This window comes from Capra hircus, chromosome 26 (assembly GCF_001704415.2).
Source record: "Capra hircus breed San Clemente chromosome 26, ASM170441v1, whole genome shotgun sequence".
Lineage (NCBI taxonomy): Eukaryota > Metazoa > Chordata > Mammalia > Artiodactyla > Bovidae > Capra > Capra hircus.
The window spans coordinates 40869670-40895641 of NC_030833.1; the positions used below are offsets into that span (position 1 = coordinate 40869670).

A 25972-nucleotide genomic window follows, 5' to 3' on the forward strand; every position below is an offset into this window, starting at 1 on the left:
ACCTGGTATATGAAAGAAGACAGTAAGAAATTACATTATCTGTACTAAGGCAATGGCACCCCACTCCAGTACTCTTGCCTGGAAAATCCTATGGACGGAGGAGCCTGGTAGGCTGCAGTCCATGGGGTCGCTAAGAGTTGGATACAACTGAGCAAATTCACTTTCACTTTTCACTTTCATGCATTGGAGAAGGAAATGGCAACCCACTCCAGTGTTCTTGCCTGGAGAATCCCAGATACGGGGGAGCCTGGTGGGCTGCCATCTATGGGGTCGCATAGAGTCGGACATGACTGAAGTGACTTAGCAGCAGCAGCACTCATGACAGATAATGTAGTTGCTGCTGTAAATATAGCTCTAGCCTTTTAAAAGGAATAGAGCCAAATGTAGCTGAAGGACGGGTACACTTTAATTAGTAATGAAAGTGAATTTCTTAAAAGCCAACAGTGGCTGAAAATCATTATTAAAAAAAAAGGGATTGTAAGAGCAATGGAAACATGCACCAAAACCTTAAAATATACATATAGTGCTCAGTTCTTTAAAAGAGTAGTGAAAAGCTAAGCAACATCTGAAATATTTACAGGATACTCATAAGACTATCTGGATGGGAAATATATGTGCTAGGGTGGATATCAGATGCCATGTTGGAGTTTATATTCTTTGTGAGCAAGGTTTGCAGTGATCTATTTAAGAGATCATCAGGGGATATTCTAGAATATAGGAGGGATTGGGGGGAATGAATTAATTACTAGAAGGGATAAAAAATAAGCTTTTCTTGAAGGTGTTTTTTGAAAAGCAAATGCTGTGTTTAGAGACTTCCCTAGTGGTCCAGTGGTTAAGAATTCCCCTTCCAATGCAGGGGATGTGGATTCAATCCCTGGTCAGGGAACTAAGATCCCACACGCTGAGGGGGCAACTAAACCTGTGTGCTGCAAGTAGAGAAAGCCTGTGTGCTCAGCACAGCCAAAAACAACAACAACAACAACAAAAACAACAACAACAACCACAACAACCATACCTCACTGTTTATTTGAGATAATTGGGAGTGGGACGGTGGTGATGGGAATTAAGAAGGAGCTGAAGCCACCTTCTGGCTGGCATAATGGGCCCAGTCTGTACCAAAGTTCCATGTTTCTTTCTACATACTCAAATCACAAGGAATTCTTTACTGTAGGGAAGACTGCGATGTTGGGATAATATAGGGGAAATCATACCTGTCTTATTAAGTTGCACGAGGCCTTGAGGAATCCTGTTAACAGAAAGGATATATCCATCTTCTGTTAAGACTTCATACTCCTCACAAGGATAACCTTTATGTTGGATGATTTCACTCTACAGAAAAAGCAAAAAAAAATTTTTTTTTAGTTCAGTTCTGTATGGTTATGTTCTCAATGATTATAAAGTAAAAAGTAGATTTCTTGAGCATGGAAGAAATAGACAAGAAATTCCTTGCTTCTCACTATCTAATTAGATTATTGTTGGTTTTTTTTTTTTTTTTAAAGTAAACCCTCTCCAGTTCTCATTTTCTTTATCTTTAATGTGGAGATCTCTAGTCTTTCCCATTCTGTTGTTTTCCTCTATTTCTTTGCATTGATCACTGAGGAAGGCTTTCTTATTTCTTCTTGCTATTCTTTGGAACTCAGCATTCAGATGCTTATATCTTTCCTTTTCTCATTTGCTTTTCACTTCTCTTCTTTTCAGAGCTATTTGTAAGGCCTCCTCAGACAGACATTTTGCTTTTTTGCATTTCTTTTCCATGGGGATGGTCTTGATCCCTGTCTCCTGTACAATGTCAGGAACCTCCATCCATAGTTCATCAGGCACTCTATCTATCAGACCTAGTTCCTTAAATCTATTTCTCACTTCCACTGTATAATCATAACGGATTTGATTTAGGTCATACCTGAATAGGCGAGTGGTTTTCCCTACTTCCTTCAATTTGAGTCTGAATTTGGTAATAAGGAGTTCATGATCTGAGCCACAGTCAGCTCCTGGTCTTGTTTTTATTGACTGTATAGAGCTTCTCCATCTTTGGCTGCAAAGAATATAATCAATCTGATTTCGGTGTTGACCATCTGGTGATGTCCATGTGTAGAGTCTTCTCTTGTTTTGTTGGAAGAGGGTGTTTGCTATGACCAGTGCATTTTCTTGGCAAAACTCTATTAGTCTTTGCCCTGCTTAATTCCACATTCCAAGGCCAAATTTGCCTGTTACTCCATGTGTTTCTTGACTGCCTACTTTTGCATTCCAGTCCCCTATAATGAAAAGGACATCTGTTTTGGGTGTTAGTTCCAAAAGGTCTTGTAGGTCTTCATAGAACCCTTCAACTCCAGCTTCTTCAGCGTTACTGGTTGGGGCATAGATCCCACCCATGACAAGGTCATGCGGAGAGTCCTGACGAGCAAGGCGAGTCAGGTCTCGAGGGGTCCTCTGCCTGAGCATCTACCCCGAAACCAAAATCTGTCTGTTTACTGTTTGCTATACTATACTCTTCTGACATTACAGGGGGCTATCCCCGACCACCTTTCTCTGGAAAAAGTTAACTTAGAGCTCCAACTGGTCTCCTGCATATGAAGGGAATGTTTCAGCTCAAATCCCTCTGATGGCTCTCTAACTTGCCTGACAGTTGGAGACTTTTACAACTTGTGATTGTTTACAGCCCCCAACCATGAGAGGCACGAAGCTTAAAACATCTTAAAGATATAGAGCCTTTTAGAGCTAAGAATTCATTTGGTGAAGGGTTTCTTTGTTGAGTTAATGTCTGCTGCCAGGCCTCCATATACTTTATCTTTTAGACACCTGAAGGATATTAATCAATGTAATTGGGATATAGAAAAAGGAATATAGTAGTTTTGATGTTAGCAACACTAGACTTTTGAGCTAATTAACTTTCTCTTTGTTATAAATCACTGTACTCCTCTTTCTTTCTTATAAATTGTTGTGTCCTTGCTATGTAAGAATGTAACTTTATTTAGTGCTTTCTGAGAGTGGCACCAGACTTTGGGAAGAACAACACTATTAAGGCAAATAATTTCTCTGGTTGACAGACCCTTATCAGAGAAGGGCCATAAAATGTTAATTGGCCTTCTGGCCAGAAGATGATGTAAATCACCTAAGACTTGTGTATACAGCTAGGTATGCAGAGAGAAAGCCTGGTCTCAATAAGAGTCAGGGCTGCTGATGCTGCATAATTTTGTATTGTCCATTGATCTCTATGTACAACCAAAAGTATAAAAAGCTTTCCTGGACAATAAAGGATGGGCCAGTCACTGGAAAGAGTGGTTTCCTCCGTGTCGAATCTCTCTCTCTTTCTTCCTCTCCCTCACTCTCTTTTTCAGGCTGAATTCCCATCTGGGGTGTGGAGTCTCTCCAAGTCTACTTACTCGCCCTGGCTTCTAAGACATACGCGAGAGGGAGCCCAAGGTGGGGCACCCTCCACTATTCAAGTGGGCGCTGGTGGCCTAACGTAGATAGTGCAAGTTCCTTGTCTTGGAACTTTATTTGTTTTCCACGTAAACCAAGTTATTCAGACTCTTTTCTCCACTAATTTTCCCACTATACTATTTATTCTAATCTCTCTTTAAATTTCTAAATAAGTAAGTTTTTCCTTGCCATGCCATCCCCTCTTCGAATTACCCTGGATCCACCGGGGCTGGACCCCGGCAGGGCATAGATTTGGACTATCATGATATTGAATGGTTTGCCTTGGAGACGAACAGAGATCATTCTGTTGTTTTGGAGATTGCATCCAAGTACTGCATTTCAGACTCTTTTGTTGACCATGATGGCTACTCCATTTCTTCTGAGGGATTCCTGCCCGCAGTAGTAGATATAATGGTCATCTGAGTTAAATTCACCCATTCCAGTCCATTTTAGTTCACTGAGGCCTAGAATGTCGATGTTCACTCTTGCCATCTCTTGTTTGACCACTTCCAATTTGCCTTGATTCATGAACCTGACATTCCAGGTTCCTATGCAATATTGCTCTTTACAGCATCGGACCTTGCTTCTATCACCAGTCACATCCACAGCTGGGTATGGCTTTGGCTCCATCCCTTCATTCTTTCTGGAGTTATTTTTCCACTGATCTCCAGTAGCATATTGGGAACCTACCAACCTGGGGAGTTCCTCTTTCAGTATCCTATCATTTTGCCTTTTCATACTGTTGATGGAGTTCTCAAGGCAAGAATACTGAAGTGGCTTGCCATTCCCTTCTCCAGTGGACCACATTCTGTCAGACCTCTCCACCATGACCCGCCCGTCTTGGGTTGCCCCGCAGGCATGGCTTAATTTCATTGAATTAGATAAGGCTGTGGTCCTAGTGTGATTAGATTGACTAGTTTTCTGTGAGTATGGTTTCAGTGAGTCTGCCTTCTGATGCCCTCTTGCAAAACCTACCCTCTTACGTACCATCTTGTATGGTATGGACCTAACAGAAGCAGAAGATATTAAGAAGAGATGGCAAGAATACACAGAAGAACTGTACAAAAAAGATCTTTCGACCCAGGTAATCATGATGGTGTGATCACTCACCTAGTGCCAGACATCCTTATGTGAAGTCAAGTGGGCCTTAGAAAGCATCACTACAAACAAAGCTAGTGGAGGTGATGGAATTCCTAATGAGCAATTTCAAATCCTGAAAGATGATGCTGTGAAAGTGCTGCACTCAATATGCCAACAAATTTGGAAAACTCAGCAGTGGCCACAGGACTGGAAAAGGTTTGTTTTCATACCAATCTCAAAGAAAGGCAATGCCAAAGAATGCTCAAACTACCGCAAAATTGCACTCATCTAACATGCTAGTAAAGTACTACTCAAAATTCTCAAAGCCAGGCTTCAGCCATATGTGAACTGTGAACTTCCTGATGTTCAAGCTGGTTTTAGAAAAGGCAGAGGAACCAGAGATCAAGTTGCCAACATCTGTTGGATCATGGATAAAGCAAGAGAGTTCCAGAAAAACATCTATTTCTGCTTTATTGACTATGCCAAAGCCTTTGACTGTGTGGATCACAAGAAACTGTGGAAAATTCTGAAAGAGATGGGAATACCAGACCACCTGATCTGCCTCTTGAGAAATCTGTATGCAGGTCAGGAAGCAACAGTTAGAACTGGACATGGAACAACAGACTGGTTCCAAATAGAAAAGGAGTTCGTCAAGGCTGTATTGTCACCCTGCTTATTTAACTTCTATGCAGAGTACATCCTGAGAAACGGTGGGTTGGAAGAAGCATAAGTGGGAATCAAGATTGCCAGGAGAAATATCAATAACCTCAGATATACAGATGACACCACCCTTATGGCAGAAAGTGAAGAACTAAAAAGCCTCTTGATGAAAGTGAAAGAGGAGAGAGAAAATGTTGGCTTAAAACTCAACATTCAGAAAATGAAGATCATGGTATTTGGTCCCATCACTTCATGACAAATAGATGGGGGAACAGTGGAAACGGTGTCAGACTTTATTTTTTTGGGCTCCAAAATCACTGCAGATGGTGACTGAGCCATGAAATTAAAAGATGCTTACTCCCAGGAAGAAAAGTTATGACCAACCTAGATAGCATATTCAAAAGCAGAGACATTACTTTGCCAACAAAGGTCCATCTAGTCAAGGCTATGGTTTTTCCAGTAGTCATGTATGGATGTGAGAGTTGGACTGTGAAGAAAGCTGAGCACCAGAGAATTGATGCTTTTGAACTGTGGTGTTGGAGAAGACTCTTGAGAGTCCCTTGGACTGCAAGGTGATCCAACCAGTCCATTCTGAAGGAGATCAACCCTGGGATTTCTTTGGAAGGAATGATGCTAAAGCTGAAACTCCAATACATTGGCCACCTCATGTGAAGAGTTGACTCATTGGAAAAGACTCTGATGCTGGGAGGGATTGGGGACAGGAGGAGAAGGGGACGACAGAGGATAAGATGGCTGGATGGCATTACCGACTCAATGGTTGTGAGTCTGAGTGAACTCTGGGAGTTGGTGATGGACAGGGAGGCCTGGCGTGCTGCAATTCATGGAATCGTAAAGAGTGGGACACGACTGAACAACTGAACTGAACTGAATGTGGAGATTGAAATAGAAGGATAGTTTTTAAAGTATAGCCTTGAGCCAAAAGCATAGCATCACTTGGACAATTGGTAGAAACACAAAATGATCAGTTTCCAGTCAAACCTATTGAATTGGAAACTCTGAGGATAGGGTCCAGCAATTTGGGTCTTAGCAAGTCTCTTAGGAAATTCTGATGCACTCTAACATTTGAGAACCACTGGACAAGAACACTTATTCCAAAACTTGAGCATATGTCAGAAGCATTCGGGGCACTTAAATATTCCTGACTCACTTCAGGTCAGGAAACAGGTAATTCCAATGCATTGGTAGAATATAAAGCTGCCAAATCTCCTAAGTATCCTCAGTTTCTGGCCTTTGTCATTACTTAGAGAAGGAGGGAATTATCCCTATTAGCTGCTGGTTTTAAAGGAACAGGAGAGGAGAAAGCCAGGTGCAAAGTGGCCAGTGTAGTATATAGGATAAAAGGGCATCGGAGTTAAGAGAAAGGCTGTGGGGTCCCAACGCTTGAGGTTTTAAATCCTGACTCTTGCACTAATACATAAACTGCGTGATCTTAGGAAATTTAGTTAACCTGTCCTTATTGCTCAGTTTATTTGTTCATACATTAGGTACACCAATAGTTTATTCCGGCTTCCCGGGTGCCTCGGTGATAAAGAATCTGCCTGCAGTGCAGGAGATGCAGATTTGATCCCTGAGTCAGGAAGATATCCCCTAGTGGAGGAAATGGAAATCCACTGCATTTTCTTGCTGGGACAATCCCATGGATAGAGGAGCCTAGAAGGCTACAGCCTGTAGGATCTCAAAGACACATGAACACCCACACATGCGCTTGCAATAGTTTGCATTCTGTGGGATTACTGCAAAGAATGTAAAAAGATCATTCACATATGACACCAACAAGATTGACTGGTACATAGTAGGGACTTAACGAGCATTAGCTACTACTGTAATTAAAAATCTCTCCTACCTCTTCAAGTAACTCCTATTCATCTTTCAGAATTCAGGTTAAGAAATCTTTCTTCAGAAAAACGTTCTTAATTTCTCTATTTTATATTTTCTTTTTGATTTCACTGCTCTTGTGGTTGATAATTGAGTGTCTGTCTTCTCTGCTGGATTGTTAACTCCATGAACTCAGGGCTTTGATATGCTTAGATCTCTCTAACTTTGGTGCCTAGCCCAGTATTGAGGCCTAACAGCTGCTCAATTATCACTAGCTGGAAGAATACTTGAGTGAGGCAAGTTGTATACCAAAATATAGGATAAATTATATCAGTATGAATTAGTGTGTGTATATGCTCAGACACTTAGTCATGACCCATTATTTACAACTCTATGAACTGTAGCCTGCCAGGCTCCTCTGTCCAAGATATTTTCCAGGCAAGAACCCTGGAGTGGGTAGCCATTTACTTCTCCAGAGGATCTTTCCGATACAGGAATTGAGCCTGTGTTACAGTGTCTTCTGCATTGACAGGCATATTGTTTACCACTGAGCCAGATCTTTAGGAGTCATCCTTCTGGCCCTTAGAAGTTCCCATACAGATTCTTCTCGGTTGTTGAGTGAAGAGAATCTCTTTAGTTGTAGATATAGCCAATCTCCCTGGGCCTCACCCACTGGGTGTGCCCAGCACCTACACAATGCTCGGGCTTCAGGAGCCCTAAGACTAAAATCCATTAAATTGGACTCTGCATGGAGAATTGTACATGGAGAGGCAAAGTAAGATAGAAAATCCTTATAATCTCTCATATAAATTAAGTGAAGTAGAATAGAAGTGCTTCAGAGTACTAATTCATATGGCTTCCCCGACGGCTCAGTGGTAAAGAATCCATCTGCAATGTACGAAACGGGAGTTTGATCCCTAGGTGGGGAAGGTCCCCTGGAGAAGGAAATGGCAACCCATTTCCAGTATTTGCATGTGTGTAGATTCAGAATATTTCAATAGCCTATTTAGAGTTTTAGAATTCATTCAAGGAAGGTTCTGTAAAAAGCATCTTAAATCTGTATAAAGGTATATTAAGTCTATGATAAAGCTATGGAGCATGAACATTACAGAGAATCACCTTATTCAGCTGGAGGCAGCCTCTTCTTCCCTGGGAGGATTTGTTGCACAGTGGTTACAATTATAAGTTGTGTGTTCAGGCAGGCCTAGATTTGAATTCTAGTTCTACCACCTACCAGGGATGTGGCCTGATTTGAGTTGCTTAACTTCTTTCATCTCAGTTCTTTGATTTGGTCATATCTATAACATACGACAGTGAAGATGAAATAATATCTTTTCAGCTTTCATCACAATGTCTGCTGTGGGATAAGTATTACTATATCATGAATGTTATTAAAATTCAGCTAAGAATGTGAGCAGAAGCCAAAAAAACATTCTGTGAGATGTCTAGAGAGGTCACATCATTCATGAATTTTATCAACAGGAAGGCCTCTCTATCATTTATAAGGGTCCTTTTATTGCCAGTCAACAGATTTACCAGTTCAAACTAGGATTAAATAGATTAGAATGGCACAAAATGTTACTAAAAGGGGCTGTCCTGAGAGTAAGAAAGGAGGTATAACATCTTTCTAATATTGGAAAAAGTAGAAGAGGAATATAATTAGCACAGATGATATGGAAATAATCATAGCTCTGAGCTTGACCCAAGACACTGCAATGATTTAACTGTTCATAGGATGAAGCTAAGAATTCAAGAAAAAGTTAAATTGTGTTTGAAGCTCAAAGGGATTATCATTTGCCTGAATTTACTGAAACTGTTCGAGGTGAAGCCACATCCACTCACACCCAGCTTAGTGTTTTCTTTTCAGGACAATATGTTAATTTAAAACTATGCTCAACTTGCAAAAATCACCACCACATATAAATATGATATATAATGCAGATAATACACAGTCGTAAGCAACAAGCATGTAAGGTACTTCCTTTCCCCCCAGACATGGAAAATCCCAACTTACAATATTCATGAATGCTTCTGGGTCCACAGTGATAGTCGGCATAGGTCCTGAATTCACATTTCTCTGGAACAAATGCGCCACCAGGATCAGAAGCCACATCTCGTTTCTGTACGAAACAATCCATTCTCTTGACAAGATTTTTGGCATGTTCCAACACCTGCATTTATCTCTTCCTGGTAATATAACAACTGATTCTAAAGTCAGAAGAACCTCTAGGTTTAAAAACTCTTTCACATGTTTGCCAGCTATAATTTCTTCTCCAAATTCCAAAGCACATTAAATAAGCTTGGTTGATAGTAATGAAGGAACATAAAGTAGAATGGGACATTTAGAATGTCCCAATACTATCTGGCTCCTCCCATTCCATCACATGAATTGGTGTGTAGAAAGAACTTTCTCTGATGCAACCTGCAATTAAGTGCATTTGATACAACCCATAAAAATCTCTGTTCACCATCAGGTAATATGAACCTTGTTGTGCTTAGCCACTCAGTCGTGTCTGACTCTTTTTGACCCCATGGACTATAGCCCGCCAAGCTCCTCTGTCCATGGAGATTCTCCAGGCAAGAATACTGGAGTGGGTTGCCATGCCCTCCTCCAGGGGATCTTCCCAACCCAGGGATCGAAGCCGGGTCTCCTGCACTGCAGGCAGATTCTTTACCACTGAGCCATGAGGGAAGGCAGTATGAACAGAGGAAGGAAGAGTCACTTTCTTTTTACCTAGTTCTTCAAAAATTTTTTTACTGGAATAAAGTTGATTTATAGTGTGTTAGTTTCAGATGTACAGCAAGTGGATCTGTTATACAGATACATATATCTCCTCTTTTTAAGATTTTTCCCCCATATTGGTCATTACGGAGTATTGAGTAGAATTCCCTGTGTTATACAGTAGGCCCTTATTTGTTATCTATTTTATATTTATGTATACTAATGTGTATATGTTAATATGAATATTCCAATTTCTCTCCCTTTATCCCTTTGTAACCATAGGTTTATTTTCTACATCTGTAAGTCTATTTCTGTTTCATAGGTAAGACAAGTATATGATATCACTTATAAGTGGAAACTGAAAAAAAGGTACAAATGAACTTTTTCTTATTTCTTATCTTACCTTTCTTTTGTTAAGTGGAAAGACATGAAGTCTGCAGAAAACTTTATAACCCTAATTTATAGTCACATTCTAGGGCTTTAGTGATCACTGTCCTTTGGTTGAAGGTCAATGTAGTGATAAGCATTTTTACTTAAAATGTGGAAAAAATTTTAAGATATTTTCTATTTTCAGTGATGGGTAAAAATGTTGATTGAAAGACTGAATCCTCCGTGTTTAGGTCATTTCTAGCTCGCTTAGCTAAATAGATGATGGGTTTTATTTGGGGTTGCAATCACTAGTTAATAGCTGAGAGATTAATTTGATGGATACCTGGTAATTAAATCATCTGCAATAACTAAAGCGAGTTGCAGCCTAGTTACTTTCATGAGCTAAATGTCCCAGTTCACCCAACTGTTTGAGCAATGCCTTTCCCAACTAATATTTAAGCAAAGCAGGAGAATAGTCTTACTGTCATTGTAAGTAAAGAATGCGTTAGAATTTAAGAAAAAATACTATTTAAAGTAAAATATTTCTTTGCTTTGACATCAAATCTTCAGAACTGAGGTACCAGCAGCCACACTAAACGAGAGACTTTTGGAATGTGGTTGGTGAAGGAACTAAAGCTAGAACCGGAATGGTGAGTCTGTGAGTAAATGCCCACCCACACTTTCAGCCTCACCCACTCTGGGCTGCCTGGCATAGACATGAGGAGACGAGCTTGCAGCTCTTATTTGGACCAATCTCAACATCTCCACCACGAAAGATCTGATGTGTGCTAAGAGTATGCTTTGACCTAATTTAAGAGAGCAAATAGATGGGGGAATAGAGGAAACAGTGAGAGACTTTATTTTGGGGGGCTCCAAAATCATTGCAGATGGTGATGCAGCCACGAAATTAAAAGACACTCCTTGGAAGGAAAGTTATGACAAACCTAGACAACATATTAAAAAGCAGGGACATTAGTTTGCCAAAAAAGGTCCATCTAGTTAAGGAGAGATAACTCAAATAAATAAATAAATCTAGGAATTTAAAAAGGCAACAGTATAGCAGGTACCACAGAAATACCTTTTAAAGGTATTTTAAAGGATCCAATGAAACCATATGAACAATTACATGTCAACAAATTGGATAACCTAGAAGAAAGGGATAGATTCCAAGGAACATGATTCTCAAATTCTCTAGAACTTCATCAGGTGATAAGTTTAGGGTATGAATATTTATGAACTCACCTAAACAGATTATACCTTCTATAATATCAACAACCTCAATATTGTACCATGGTTATTTTTAAACCAGCTGAGAGACAGTAATTGATCTCAAAATGGGAATTATACATTTTTAGGTATGTGTGACAAATGGGAGGGCAGATAAACCAAAAGAGCATTTTCCAGGTGGCCCAGAGTCTCTTGTGAGATAACTCACGTTGAGAGAAGGAATAGGGCATCTGTTTATACAAGAGCTTTGGTCATTTGATCATAGTGTGATCCTGACGAGAGCACTGACTTGGGCCTTCAGGCACATTTGATGGTATAACCTTCACTGGACTTTGGACTCTATAATCCAAAACTGGACTGGGTTTTGGATTCTAGAACCTGAATGAATTATTTTAATAAAACTCTGACTTTGGGGGAAAGCAGCACTTGAGAGCCCTTTAAACTGAGCCCTAATTAAATTTTTCCTTGAGTATTCAGGATGTACCCACTTTTTCTTTTTTAAACCTTTAATCCAGCATGTTTCCAAAGAAAATTACCCTCTTTTTTTTCTTTCTCAATTCCTCTTTTGCCCCCTCAATTTTAGACTCTTTTCCCCCTTCATCCTGAAAGCTGGAATCTTAGACATTTTCTTATATTCTATGAGTCTGAGTGAACTCCGGGAGTTGGTGATGGACGGGGAGGCCTGGAGTGCTGTGATTCATGGGGTCGCAAAGAGTCGGACACGACTGAGTGACTGAACTGAACTGAACTGTATATTTACTTATTTATATACAGCTCTGGGAGTCTCTGTCATATAAAAGGTTTTTTCACTTCAATATTTTACATTATCTGATTCAATGTAAATATTGCATAAAGCTACACTGTATGGTTGGATGGCATCACCAACTAGATGGACATGAATTTGAGCAAGCTCCAGGAACTGGTGATGGACAAAGAAGCCTGGCATGCTGCAGTCTGTGGGGTCGCAAAGAGTTGGACACGACTGAGCAACTGAACTAACTGACATTGTATGTATCAAGATAGAGTGTTGTGACAAATATTCCTTGTTGATGGCTTACAGCTTGTTTGTAAAGTTTTGTTATTATAAATAATACCATGCAATTACCCTTGTATGTATATACATATATGTATGTGTGTGTGTATATATATATATATATATATAGTGAGCACATATGAGAGTATTTTAATAGAAAAGATTTATAGATGTAAATACTGGGTCAGAGTATACCATCTACATTTCCATAGTTACTGCTTAGTTGCCTTCAAGAGACCAAATTAATGTAAGTTCTCCCAACAGGGCATGAACATGCTTGTTTCTCCACAATTTCCTTCACCCATTCTGCACTTCGTAAATCTTTTAAATTTTGCCAGTATGATGGGATCAAGACATCTCATTGTAATTTTAGTTTGCATTTTTTTTCTTTCTTTCTTTTTTTGGCAACATTACACAGTTTATGGGATCTTGGTTCCCTGACCAGGGATTGAGCCCAGACCCTTGGCACTGAAAGAACCGAGTCCTAATCACTGGGCCACCACCAGGGAATTCCTCCATTGGCTTAAGTTATAATGAAATTGAGACCTTTTTTTTTTTTTCTATCATTATGGTAGATTTAATGCATCTATAATTAAGGAGAGAAAATTTAGTATGATATAAAATTTTTGAACACAATTAATATACTTGTTCTTTTTTGGGTAAAAATAATATATGCTATCTTTTTGTCCATAATACAGTATCATTTATATAAATTGAAAAAATTTTTATTGGAGTATAGTTGACTTACAGTGTTATGTTAGTTTCAGGTGGACAGCAACATGAATCAGTTACACATATGCAAATAGCCATTCTTTTTTTTTTTAATATTCTTTTCCCATATAGGCCATTACAACATATTGAGTAGAGTTCTCTGTGCTATTACTAGTTATCTATTTTATATATAGTAGTATGTACATATATATCAATTCCAATCTTCCATGAAAATGAGACTTTTAAAATGTTTTGGCTATTTGATTTTCTTTTATGAATTGCTTTTTATTATTAGCTTGTTTTCTCTGTGTTTTTCAATTTGTCTGGGCTTTTAATTTTCTATGGATATTTGTCATCAGTTTGTTATATATATTACACATATTTTCTCTTTAAAATTTTTCGATTGCAGTGCCTTTCTTTAGTTATTAATTCATCATGCAGAAGTGCTAAGATATTACGAGTTAAGTCTCTTGAGGTTTTCACTTTGGGTTTCTGGATTTTCTGAATCTTAAGACAGTTTTTCTTTACTGAGGTTATACAAATACATTTCATATTCTTTTAAATATTTTCACAATATTTTTTTCTTAGAACTCTGGACCATTTGAAATTTATTTTTCAGTATGAGTAGGTATTTAATGTGTATTATTTTTTCTTTCTAAATAGTTATTTAATTTAACCAGTATCAATTATCATATAGTCTTTTCTGATTCCACTACTTGAAAGCCACCTTTACCCTTTCACCTTATATCGCAAAATCCTGAAGCTTCTAAGCTTAACATGATTTTCCTAGAGCAATTCTTCTCAGAGGGGAGTGATTTCATCTCCCAAGGAAGCTTCAGCTATGTCCAGAGACATTTTTGGATGTCACCACTATAGGAATCTGACTCTAGCGGTAGAGGCCAGGAATGCTGCTAAGCATCTGACAGTGCACAGGATGGGTCCCCAAAGAATATCCCAATCCCAACTGTCAATAATGCTGAGGTTGAGAAATCTTGGCCTATAGAGTCATCACAGTGTCGTTTAGTTGCCAAGTCATGTCAGACTTAGCAACTCCACAGACTGTAGCCTATCAGGCTCCTCTTTCCATTGGATTTCCCAGGTAAGAATGCTGTGGGCTGCCATATCCTTTTCTGGGGGGGGGGAGTTCTTCTTGATTCAGAGATTGAATCTGCGTCTTTTGGCAGGCAGATTCTTTACCACTGAGCCACCTCTGAGGTGACTCTGAGGCCCACAGAGTCATCACAGTATATGAATATAAGCTTGCATTTAAAACTATTGTTTTTTGTATCTGTTGACGAATTCTCTGAGAGTTGTTTTGCAAATGAGCTTGTCATCACGATTTAGTACCTGTTTTGCAGGCAAGAAAAACAAAAGACCTTTCCTCATTGTCATTTCTAGGCAATGCACCCTATTCTCATAACAAATATTTTATGCTAACCAACTGTAGAACACCATGTTTTATCCTCTGGATGACAGATACATATATTAAGTGTGTGTTCAAAGCACTGGCTTTTACTGGATCAGATAGGGACCAAGTTTTCAAACCTGATGTCACCTCTCATATGCAAGAAAATCAGACTGAGAATCATCTGATTGATGAGGCTGGTTTCAGTTCCCACCCTAAACCAATTGAATCAGAGTATCTGGGCTTGGGGTCCAGGCATCAGTATTTTTAATCATATGAAACAGACGGTTCTAAGGAAGACCGGGGTTTGGGGGTCGCTGCCTTGCAGCGCTCACAGACATCCTGCCTGCAGGAGGAGAAACTCTAATCTCTGTGCAGCAAATTGTTCCAGCCTTGTTCCTTCCCCAGAGATGAATTTGATTCCAGATAGTGAAATAAGACTGGGGGCTTCCAGGGCTAAAGATTTTCCTTGTAGTCACCAGCATAAAAAATGTAGTAAAATGATGATTCATAATGACTCACAATTTCTTTGAGTTTTTAAAATGTGTAAGGAGAAATCATAGGGGTTGAAGAAATAAAAATAACAGCTAATGATAGTTTATTAGCTTCCTTTCATCTCAAGGTTGATTTAAACATTAATTATCATAAAACTGGACTGCACTTAAAAAATATAGTAAAGCCCAGGGAACAAGAGCATGAGGATTTGGTCTGAATGATGCTAGGTAGAAAACACCATGGAGCACCCAAGTTCATCCATTGGGACATCTTGCAAATAGTCTGATCAACTAAACTTTCCATGGTTAGCATTTATGGCCACCCAGTCCCAGAGATAAAAGAGCTTTCAAAACAGCAATGACAGGGCTGAATTTCAAAAATTGCTTCAACAACAGTGAAAGAATTTTCTTAAATACATTTAACAATTAGGGGAAAGTTATCTTGAATTCTTTAAATCTTGGCATTCCCAAATTTTCAGCTTTTAATAGATGCATTATATTAATTATCAAAATGATTTCCTGAAGAACATGTCAAAACCCAGAAAATTTGCAATGAATTGACATAAAATTCTGATACGTCTTTCCAACAGGGGCTATAGAGCTTATTCTTAATCACATTAATACAGAATAAATGAAATATATCAAAACAATAACAAATCCATAAACTTCATGTAAATAATTTTAAAACAATACCCTTAAAGACATAGAAGAAAAGCAGCTTTTTCCTGCTCTTTCAAATCTATGCTATACCAATGAAGGATGGTATAATTGAGGATCATAAATGACTCTAGCTGTCATTGAGTTGCTTAAAAAATTTTTTTTCCAGGGCCATTGAAGGGGTAAGTGTGAGAATGTGTAGATTTAGTTATGATGCCTAGAAACACCAGCTGAAGCCTCAGGTCGCAGGGGCACCTTGCAGAGGGTCCCACCTGGAAGGGACAATCAATGGTAGTGGAATCCAACAGACTGTGTTTAAATCCCAACTCTGCCTTTCACCAGCTGTGGACCCCTGGACAATTTTCTGATTTTCTTTTTTCTTACCTATAGATTGATAACAATAATAACACCTTTCTTGCATCATTGTTGTAAAGTTTAAGCAAAGTATGTGTGTGAGGTGCACAGCGTGATGCCTGGCACTCGGAGGCTACCTACTAAGTGGTTGTTTATTGTTCTTAACCTTATTTCTAGGATTATGTTCAATTTGCCCAGCTTGAGGTGGAGAAGACTGGAAATAAGGTTGATCACTTGGAAATTCTCTACCTCATATTTTAATATATACGTAGAACCTGGAATGGGCAACCCCAACAACAAGCCATGCTCTTTAGCCAGCAGAGTTTGCTGTATGAGGTTTGGCAAAAGCCGCTTGGACTGGCCAGGCTGCTCTGGGTGTCATGGGCTTTGCTATGACAGCACCTAGCAAGCAGGCAATTTGGAAGTTCTCGATCTAATAACTCGTGTGGACAGCCAAAGTAGAAATTTACTTTAAGGTTACATAAATTTGGTTGTCTGTAGCAATTAAAATATCAAATTTATTATTAGCTGTGTGTGTACCTTGCACAAACCTTTTCTGAAACAGGCAAAAACTTTTAAAAAACGTTCCACATTTTGCCCTGCTGGGGATTGTCCATCTGCAACACCTTTCTGGAACCTGAAAACACTGACTCTGAACATGTTTATGCATGTCATGCCTCAGTCGTGTCTGACTCTTTGTGACCCTGTGGACTGTGGCTTGCCAGGCTCCTCTGTCCATGGAATTCTTCAGGCAAGAGTACTGGAGTGGGTTGCCATGCCCTCCTTCGGGGGATCTTCCCAACCCAGTGATCAAAACTGCATCTCTTGAGCCTCCTGCATTGGCAGGTGGGTTCTTTACCTCTAGCGCCACCTGGGAAGCCCAGAAGTTTTTATAAATTCATCTGCTGCTGCTGCTAAGTCACTTCAGTCGTAAATACCCTTAAAAAATTTCCTTACTTATTTTTTTCCCCTTTAAGAAGTCACTCCAGTTCCAGAGCATCTTTTTCTGCCCTTGTCTTTCTCCAGTAGATAGCCAAGTGAGAAGAAAGACAAGCATATTCTCTTACTTATTATATAAAATATGAAATAAAAAGCTTTTTTTCTCTTTCTTCCCAAAAGGTTATTGCTTATTTTCCTCTTTTATTTACCTAAATGTGCAATTCATTGTCTTTAAAAGAAATTTTCTCCCAATATAAATTTTTATAACTCTCTGATGGGAAATCTGGCAATAAGTATTAAAAACTTAAGCATTCTTAATTCAGAAATTTATTTCTAGGAGCCATCAGTAGTGAACAAAAATATTTTCAAGGAGCAGGGTGAAATGTTGGAAACAGCAAAAATAGCCACATGAGTGAAATAGTTACAGAAATTCTGCTTTATCCTTACCAACCAGTACTATTCTGTTATTACAAAAATATTATAAATGTTTTATCATAGCTAATGCAAAAGTGTTTATGTTTTAATGGGGAGAATGAAGGCTACTCCACAGTATTTATTGGATATTTTTTAAGTTATAAGCAGACGTGAGGAGAAAGGGGACCAGAGAAAAATCTATCAAAATATTAAAAAGGAATTTTTCTCTGGGGAGGGGGTTACTGGTTATTTATTTATTTAATGTTAGCTTTTCTCTATGTTTAAAAAAAATTCTGTCATTAACAAATTTTACTTTTGCAATGATATTAGAACACAGTTATTTTTTTTTTCAAACTTGAGAAAACACTCCCAAGCCTATTTTAATCTAATAGAAAGGCAGTGTCATTTAGGAGCAAGAAGAACTATAGCTGTGACCTACCTCAGTACAAAGTCCATTCGCTGAAGGTTCAGGAAGGCTGTCTCCTCAGCTCAGACACTACAGTATAAAAGGAGGCTGAAGTACAAGAGGAAGCAGGATACCGACCACACAAAGCTTCTTGCCCTATAATCGGCCATCGTTTAGGTAACCAGCTTCACTGCCTCCGGCCTAAATTCTTCTGTAGTTGCTTTCATCTGTGGCTACCCTTTTCTCAGATGCCCTCGTGGAATTCATTAGGCAGTGTTTCCTGAGTGCAGATGTGCAAGACTGGGCTATGGAAGATTTTGGCTGATACCTGTGCATGGTATTAAATAATGTTGTATCACTTCGTATGAGAATTAGTCTCTGTGTTAGTTTCCTATTGCTGCCGTAACAAATTACCACAAACCTGTCCTGCGCTTAGTTGCTCAGTTGTGTCTGACTCTTTTAGACCGCATGGGCTGTATGTAGCCTGCCAGGCTCCTCCGTCCACAGGGTTTCTCGAGGCAAGAATACTGGAGTGAGTTGCCATGCCCTCTTCCAGGGGATCTTCCCCACCCAGGGATTGAACCCAGGAATCTGGCATTGCAGGAAGATTTTTTCCATCTGAGCCACCAGGGAAGCTCATGATATAAGCTTATTCTCTTATAGTTTTGAAGGTTAGAAAGTTGGAGGGGTTGATCTGGGTTGTATTCTTTCTGGAGACTTCCATGCCTTTTCCTGCTTCTAGAGGCTTTCTGCATTCCTTGGCTCCTGGTGTATCATATCAATTCTGGTTGTTCCATTGTCATAGATCCTTTTTTTGACTTTGATCTTCTTGCCTCCCTCTTATAAGGACCCTTGTGATTACATTGGGCAGATAGCCTAGAATAAACTCTCCACCTCAAGTATCCTAACTTAAGCACATCTCTAAATTTTCTCTTGCCATGTAAGGTCATATATTCACAGGTTTCTGGGATTAGGACATGGACCTCTTTCAGCTGGAGGGGGGCAGAATTATTCACATTATTCATCCTACCATAGTCTCTCTATATAATTTCTTTCACTCTTTTGAGTGCATCAAGAAGAAAGTCTAACTTTGGTTTCTGTCTCTTTTTCTAACACTTGTTAACTTCTCTTGCAAATGAAGAGCCCATGTTGAACAAAAACAAGGCAGTTCTGAAACTCAAGTGTCCTGAATAGTAATCAATTTTATTCTCAATCATCTCCTTTTCGTTGTTGCTGTTTATGCATGTGCACTCTGACTGTATGTGATCCCATGGACTGTAGCCCACCAAGCTCCTCTGTCCACAGGATTTTCCCAGCAATACTGGAGTGGGTTGTCATGCTCTCCTCCAGGGCATCTTCCTGACCCAGGGATTGAACCCAAATCTCCTGCCATCTCCTGCATTGCAGGCGTCTTCTTTGCTGCTGACCCACCAGGGAAGCCCTATTATGTTTCTGGTTCTCCTCAAATTCTAGCAAATAATATTTTTCCCTCTCATTTACAGTAATTGTAGGAAGTTTAGTTTTAACAGTAATTTAATTACATAGGCAAATTGATTTTGAGGCTTTTAAATAAGTAGTACTAAAGGTGGCATACAGATGGGGCAAACATTGTGACTGAGGAATGTGAATGACTACAGTTTAGGGAATATTGCCGTAGTAGAACACCACCCTCATTAAAATTAGGGAAGAATCAGGGGATCCAGGGATGGTTCTGCCTCTCACTTAGCTTTGCATGAGGCCTCCCCGGAACAGACAAAATTTCCTTTCCTTTCCTTTCGACTGTTTGTTCTGTAACTGCTAGAGGATAAGCCAGCAAGACAGAAAAAGACATCCTTTTTCATTCTGGGCATTGGCAAATTGCCAGTGGAAGATCTATGGGGTAACATGCATTGAGTGTTGGATTAGTGCATATCACCTTGCAAGTCTTGCTGAAGGGGAAAGAAAAGTCCTTGAATGCTGGTGATCTTATTCTAGTAAATGACTATAGATCAGGGCAACATACGGAGGAAAAGGTCAGATCCATAGGAAAAGCAGCAATACAAAGCTTCAGCATTCAGACAGAAGATGATCCTTTCAGTTTGAAGGTAGAGAGGAACAGGTGAGAAGGGAATAAATGGAGAATGAGGAAGATCAAAGGACTCTTCATGATGAAGACATTTTTCTTCAGAGACTTCACCAGACCTTTCCTTAGGAAGCATTTGAGGAGGGAGGCTTCATCATTGCCATCACTTGGGTTTTTTTCTTGACACCATCCTCGGTATGAGAAAGATTTCCTGAGTCCCTTGCCAAACTTGCTAATAATGTGCTGATATAAAACTAGAGTTTAATTTTCTCTGTTAAAATCATAAGATATCTTAAATTATGAATCTTCAGTTAATAAAGTTTATAAAAGCATTTTCTTTACCTTTTATGTAATGTGCCCATGAATCATAGATTCTATGTCTTTTCAATATTTCTTGTATTTCACACTGACTTGCTCAAATCTTTGATTATTTTTAGAAAACTAAGCCTTTTCAATAAAAGAATAGGTTTTTAAAACTTGTAATTTTCTGTATTTGCCTTTCAAACCTTAAATAATTGGAAATATGGATATGCATTGCACCAATCCCCCCACCCCAAAAATCTATTTAAAGAATTATTTAGTAGTGAACAATTTTTATAACATTTGCATTTCCCATCATATACATGTATCAGTTTTATGGTATGAATAGTATTGTCTCATTATTTCATTATTTAACTGTTGTTAACATGTAAACATAAGCAGTTTCCACATAGCCTTGTGATAAGTCTAAGCGTGGGTGGCTGCGACCCGGCGCACTAAGTGCGGCAGAGAGGAGCTACCCTACGTCTGAGGTCAGTAGCAGCCGGGAGGAGACACCCAGCTCCAAGGTCAGGGGCGGCAGCTGAGAGTAGCTACACTGCATCCGAGGTCAATGGTGGCAGCCGAGAGGAGCTACTCTGTGTCTGAGGCCAGGGGTGGCGACCGAGAGGAGCTACCCTACATCCGGGGCCAGGGGCGCCAGGAGAAGCCACCTCACGCCCAAGGCCAGGGGCAGTGGCCCTGAGGAGCCACCTGCTGCCCAAGGCCAGGGACGGTGGCTGGGAGGAGCAACTCTGCGGGTGCTGGAGGGCCTAGAGGAGCTATCCTACGTTGAAGGTCAGGAAGGGCGGCGGTAAGGAGATACCCCTCATCCAAGGTAAGGAGCAGTGGCTCTGCTTTGCTGGAGCAGCTGTGAAGAGATACCCCATGCCCAAGGTAAGAGAAGCCAAAGTAAGATGGTAGGTGTTGCAAGAGGGCATCAGAGGGGAGACACACTGAAACCATACTCATAGAAAACTAGTCAATTTAATCACACTAAGACCACAACCTTGTCTAACTCAATGAAACCAAGCCATGCCCGCGGGGAAACCCAGGATGGGCGGGTAATGGTGGAAAGGTCTGACAGAATGTGGTCCACTGGAGAAAGGAATGGCAAACCACTTCAGTATTCTTGCCTTGAGAACCCCATGAACAGTAGGAAAAGGCAAAATGATAGGATACTGAAAGAGGAACTCCTCAGGTCAGTAGGTGCCCAATATGCTACTGGAGATCAGTGGAGAAGTAACTCCAGAAAGAATGAAGGGATGGAGCCAAAGCAAAAACAATACCCAGTTGTGGATGGGACTGGTGATAGAAGCAAGATCCGATGAGGTAAAGAGCAATATTGCATAAGAACCTGGAATGTCAGGTCCACGAATCAAGGCAAATGGGAAGTGGTCAAACAAGAGATGGCAAGAGTGAATGTCGACATTCTAGGAATCAGCAAACTAAAATGGACTGGAATGGGTGAATTTAACTCAGATGACCATTATATCTACTACCATGGGCAGGAATCCCTCAGAAGAAATGGAGTAGCCATCATGGTCAACAGAAGAGTCTGAAATGCAGTACTTGGATGCAATCTCAAAAACGACAGAATGATCTCTGTTCATCTCCAAGGCAAACCATTCAATATCACAGTTATCCAAGTCTATGCCCCAACCAGTAACACTGAAGAAGCTGAAGTTGAACGGTTTTATGAAGACCTACAAGATCTTTTAGAACTAACACCCAAAAAAGATATCCGTTTCATTATAGGGGACTGGAATGCAAAAGTAGGAAGTCAAGAAACACCTGGAGTAACAGGCAAATTTGGCCTTGGAATGTGGAATTAAGCAGGACAAAGACTAATAGAGTTTTGCCAAGAAAATGCACAGGTCATAGCAAACACCCTCTTCCAGACATCCTGGAATGTGAAGTCAAGTGGGCTTAGAAAGCATCACTACGAACAAAGCTAGTAGAGGTGATGGAATTCCAGTTGAGCTGTTTCAAATCCTGAAAGATGATACTGTGAGAGTGCTGCACTCAATATGCCAGCAAATTTAGAAAACTCAGCAGTGGCCACAGGACTGGAAAAGGTCTGTTATCATTCCAATCCCAAAGAAAGGCAATGCCAAATAATGCTCAAACTACCGCACAATTGCATTCATCTCACATGCTAGTAAAGTAATGCTCAAAATTCTCCAAGCCAGGCTTCAGCAATACATGAACCGTGAACTTCCAGATGTTCAAGCTGGTTTTAGAAAAGGCAGAGGAACCAGAGATCAAATTGCCAACATCTGCTGGATCATGGAAAAAGCAAGAGAGTTCCAGAAAAACATCTCTTTCTGCTTTATTGACTATGCCAAAGCCTTTGACTATGGTGATCACAAGAAACTGTGGAAAATTCTGAAAGGAATACCACACCACCTGACCTGCCTCTTGAGAAATCTGTATGCAGGTCAGGAAGCAACAGTTAGAACTGGACATGGAACAACAGACTGGTTCCAAATAGGAAAAGGAGTTCGTCAAGGCTGTATATTGTCACCCTGCTTATTTAACTTCTATGCAGAGTACATCATGAGAAATGCTGGACTGGAAGAAACACAAGCTGGAATCAAGATTGCCGGGAGAAATATCAATCACCTCAGATATGCAGATGACACCACCCTTATGGCAGAAAGTGAAGAGGAACTAAAAAGCTTCTTGATGAAAGTGAAAGTGGAGAGTGAAAAAGTTGGCTTAAAGCTCAACATTCAGAAAACGAATATCATGACATCTGGTCCCATCACTCCATGGCAAATAGATGTGGAAACAGTGGGAACAGTGTCACTCTAAAATCACTGCAGATGGTGATTGCAGCCATGAAATTAAAAGACGCCTACTCCTTGGAAGAAAACTTATGACCTACCTAGATGATATATTCAAAAGCAGAGATATTACTTTGCCGACTAATGTCTGTCTAGTCATGGCTATGGTTTTTCCTGTGGTCATGTATGGATGTGAGAGTTGGACTGTGAAGAAGGCAGAGCACCAAAGAATTGATGGTTTTGAACTGTGGTGTTGGAGAAGACTCTTGAGAGTCCCTCGGACTGCAAGGAGATCCAACCAGTCCATTCTGAAGGAGATCAGCCCTGGGATTACTTTGGAAGAGCTGATGCTAAAGCTGAAACTCCAGTACTTTGGCCACCTCATGCGAAGAGTTGACTCATTGGAAAAGACTGATACTGGGAGGGATTGGCGGCAGGAGGAGAAAGGGACGACAGAGGATGAGATGGCTGCATGGCATCACAGACTCGAAGGACGTGAGTCTGAGTGAACTCCAGGAGTTGGTGATGGACAGGGAGGCCTGGTGTGCTGCGATTCATGGGGTCACTAAGAGTCGGACACGACTGAGTGACTGAACTGAACTGAAGTGTTTTGGAGTATGTGATTAGTAATTTTCCCTTTTCTCTATCCCAGTGCTAATTTTTTTAGCTTTTGTTTTCAATGTGCAGAGTTTCTGCATCCCATTCTATTGGCAGCATGCTTTGGCCACCTGGGACCAGGTGGTCATCTCCTATAACAGAGTTTCCAGAAATCCTTCCTTGGAGGAGGAGAAAATGGTAGGGCATGGAAGGTACTTTTTTGTTGTTTTTGTTAGGTGCTAACTTTGATGAAGCTTATGGAGGGCACATAGGATTCTAAATAAATTAACTTTCTCAGTTCAGCTGAGAACTCATTTGGTTAGGAGAAGAGTTGGCACACAGAAAATTCCTTGGTGCTTTTTTATATACTTTACATGTGCATGCTGTGCGTGCTACGTAGCTTCAGTCATGTTTGACTCTTTGCAACTCCATGGACTGTAGCCCGCCAGGCTTCTCTGTCCATGGGATTCTCCAGGCAAAAATACTGGAGTGGGTTGCCATGCCCTCCTCCAGGGGATCTTCCTGACCCAGGGATCAAACCTGTGTCCCCGGCACCTCCTGCACTGGCAAGTGGATTCTTTACCACTAGCGCCACCTGGAAAACCCCATACTGTATATAATGCTTACAATTGCACTCATCTCACACGCTAGTAAAGTAATGCTCAAAATTCTCCAAGCCAGGCTTCAGCAATACTTGAACTGTGAACTTCCAGATGTTCAAGCTGGATTTAGAAAAGGCAGAGGAACCAGAGATCAATTGCCAACATTTGTTGGATCATGGAAAAAGCAAGAGAGTTCCAGAAAAACATCTATTTCTGCTTTATTGACTATGCCAAAGCTTTTGACTGTGTGGATCACAATAAAGTGGGGAAAATTCTAAAGTTACGACCAACCTAGACAGCATATTAAAAAGCAGAGACATTACTTTGTCAACAAAGGTCCATCTAGTCAAGGCTATGGTTTTTCCAGTGGTCATGTATGGATGTGAGAGTTGGACAATAAAGAAAGTTGAGCTCGGAAGAATTGATGCTTTTGAACTGTGGTGTGGAAGAAGACTCTTGAGAGTCCCTTGGACTGCAAGGAGATCCAACCAGTCCATTCTGAAGGAGATCAGTCTTTGGTGTTCATTGGAGGGACTGATGTTGAAGCTGAAACTCCAATACTTTGGCCAGTTGATACAAAGAGCTGACTCATTTGAAAAGACCATGATGCTGGGAAAGATTGAGGGCAGAAGCAGAAGGGGACAACAGAGGATGAGATGGTTGGATGGCGTCACTGACTCAATGGACATGGGTTTGGGTGCACTCTGGCAGTTGGTGATGCACAGGGAGGCCTTGCATGCTGCTGCAAACAGTCGGACCTGACTGAGCCAATGAACTGAACTGAACCATATTATTTTCATCATTATTATTTGTATTTGGGTTGGCTCTGTGGGAGGTGTGATGATACTGATGAGATTTTTGTTTGTTTTATTTTAGAAATGACTGAAATTTTGATGGGACTAAAGTGGCAAGACACTCCAATATTTTTGCCTAAAGAATCCTGTGGACAGAGGAGCCTGGCGGGCTGCTGTCCATGGAGTCGCACAGAGTCGGACACGACTGAAGCGACTTAGCAGCAGCAGCAGCCAGTGTTCTTGCCTGGAGAATCCCAGGGACAGAGGGGCCTGATGGGCTACTGTCTATGGAGTTGCTCAGGGTCAGACATGACTGAAGCGATTCAGCAGCAGCAGCAGCAAAGTCCTGTTATATGTTGACATTGGTTAGGAAAAGTATTTCTTAACCTATCAAGAATACCAACAATCTGTTTGCATTCTACCCCAAAGCACTTAAATCCCACAGAACTCTAAAATGTAATGAGAATCACATCAATGTTTTGCAATCATGGGCAGAGAATTGTGTAGTTAAGTCAGTGGAAGCTTTTAGAGAACTGACATTTCCCCTTAGGTCCCTATACATGTTAATGATGGTGCCAGCATAAAATTCAGCTTTGGTTGAGTTGTTGTTGTTTAGTCGCTAAGTTGTGTCTGACTCTTTGTGATCCCATGAACAGTAGCCTGCCAGGTTCCTCTGTCAATGGGATTTCCCAGGCAAGAGTACTGGAGTTGGTTGCCATTTATTTCTGCAGGGGATTTTCCTGACCCAGGGATCGAACCTGCAGCTTCTGCATTGGGAGGTGGATTCTGTACTGCTGAGCCACCAGAGACAAGGAATTAACTCAAATTATAATTCTATATTCTCTTTGAACCAATAATTCTGGTTCAAAGATAATTTATCTTGTAGGTACAAATGATATTTGTATAAACTATAAACTGATATTTGTATAATATTTTCTACAATACTGTGGAATTACAAAAAATCCTAATTCATCATAATCTCTATTAATGATGAATTTCCATGTAACCTTTAATAATGTTCCATGTGAACTGATAGAGAATGATTTCCAAGAGATAGTAAGTGATCAAAGCAAGACATGGTAAAGACTGTACAATATGGTACCA

General features: G+C 40.3%; 1 protein-coding gene across 4 annotated transcripts in view; it reads right to left on the bottom strand.

Moving 5' to 3' along the window:
* LIPM (lipase family member M) overlaps positions 1-17818 on the bottom strand; it is a 34659-nt gene extending 16841 nt beyond the window's left edge. For 2 of the 4 annotated variants that reach the window (XM_013975082.2, XM_013975083.2), the window contains exons 1-2: positions 9011-9293; positions 1212-1329 (exon numbers count right to left, since the gene is read on the bottom strand). In XM_013975082.2, the coding sequence (XP_013830536.1) occupies positions 1212-1329; positions 9011-9157 (265 nt within the window). In that variant the 5' untranslated portion in view covers positions 9158-9293. Of the gene's footprint in view, positions 1-1211; positions 1330-9010; positions 9329-17760 lie in introns of those variants that run through there. The other 2 variants (XM_013975081.2, XM_005698187.3) reach the window with 2 other exon arrangements.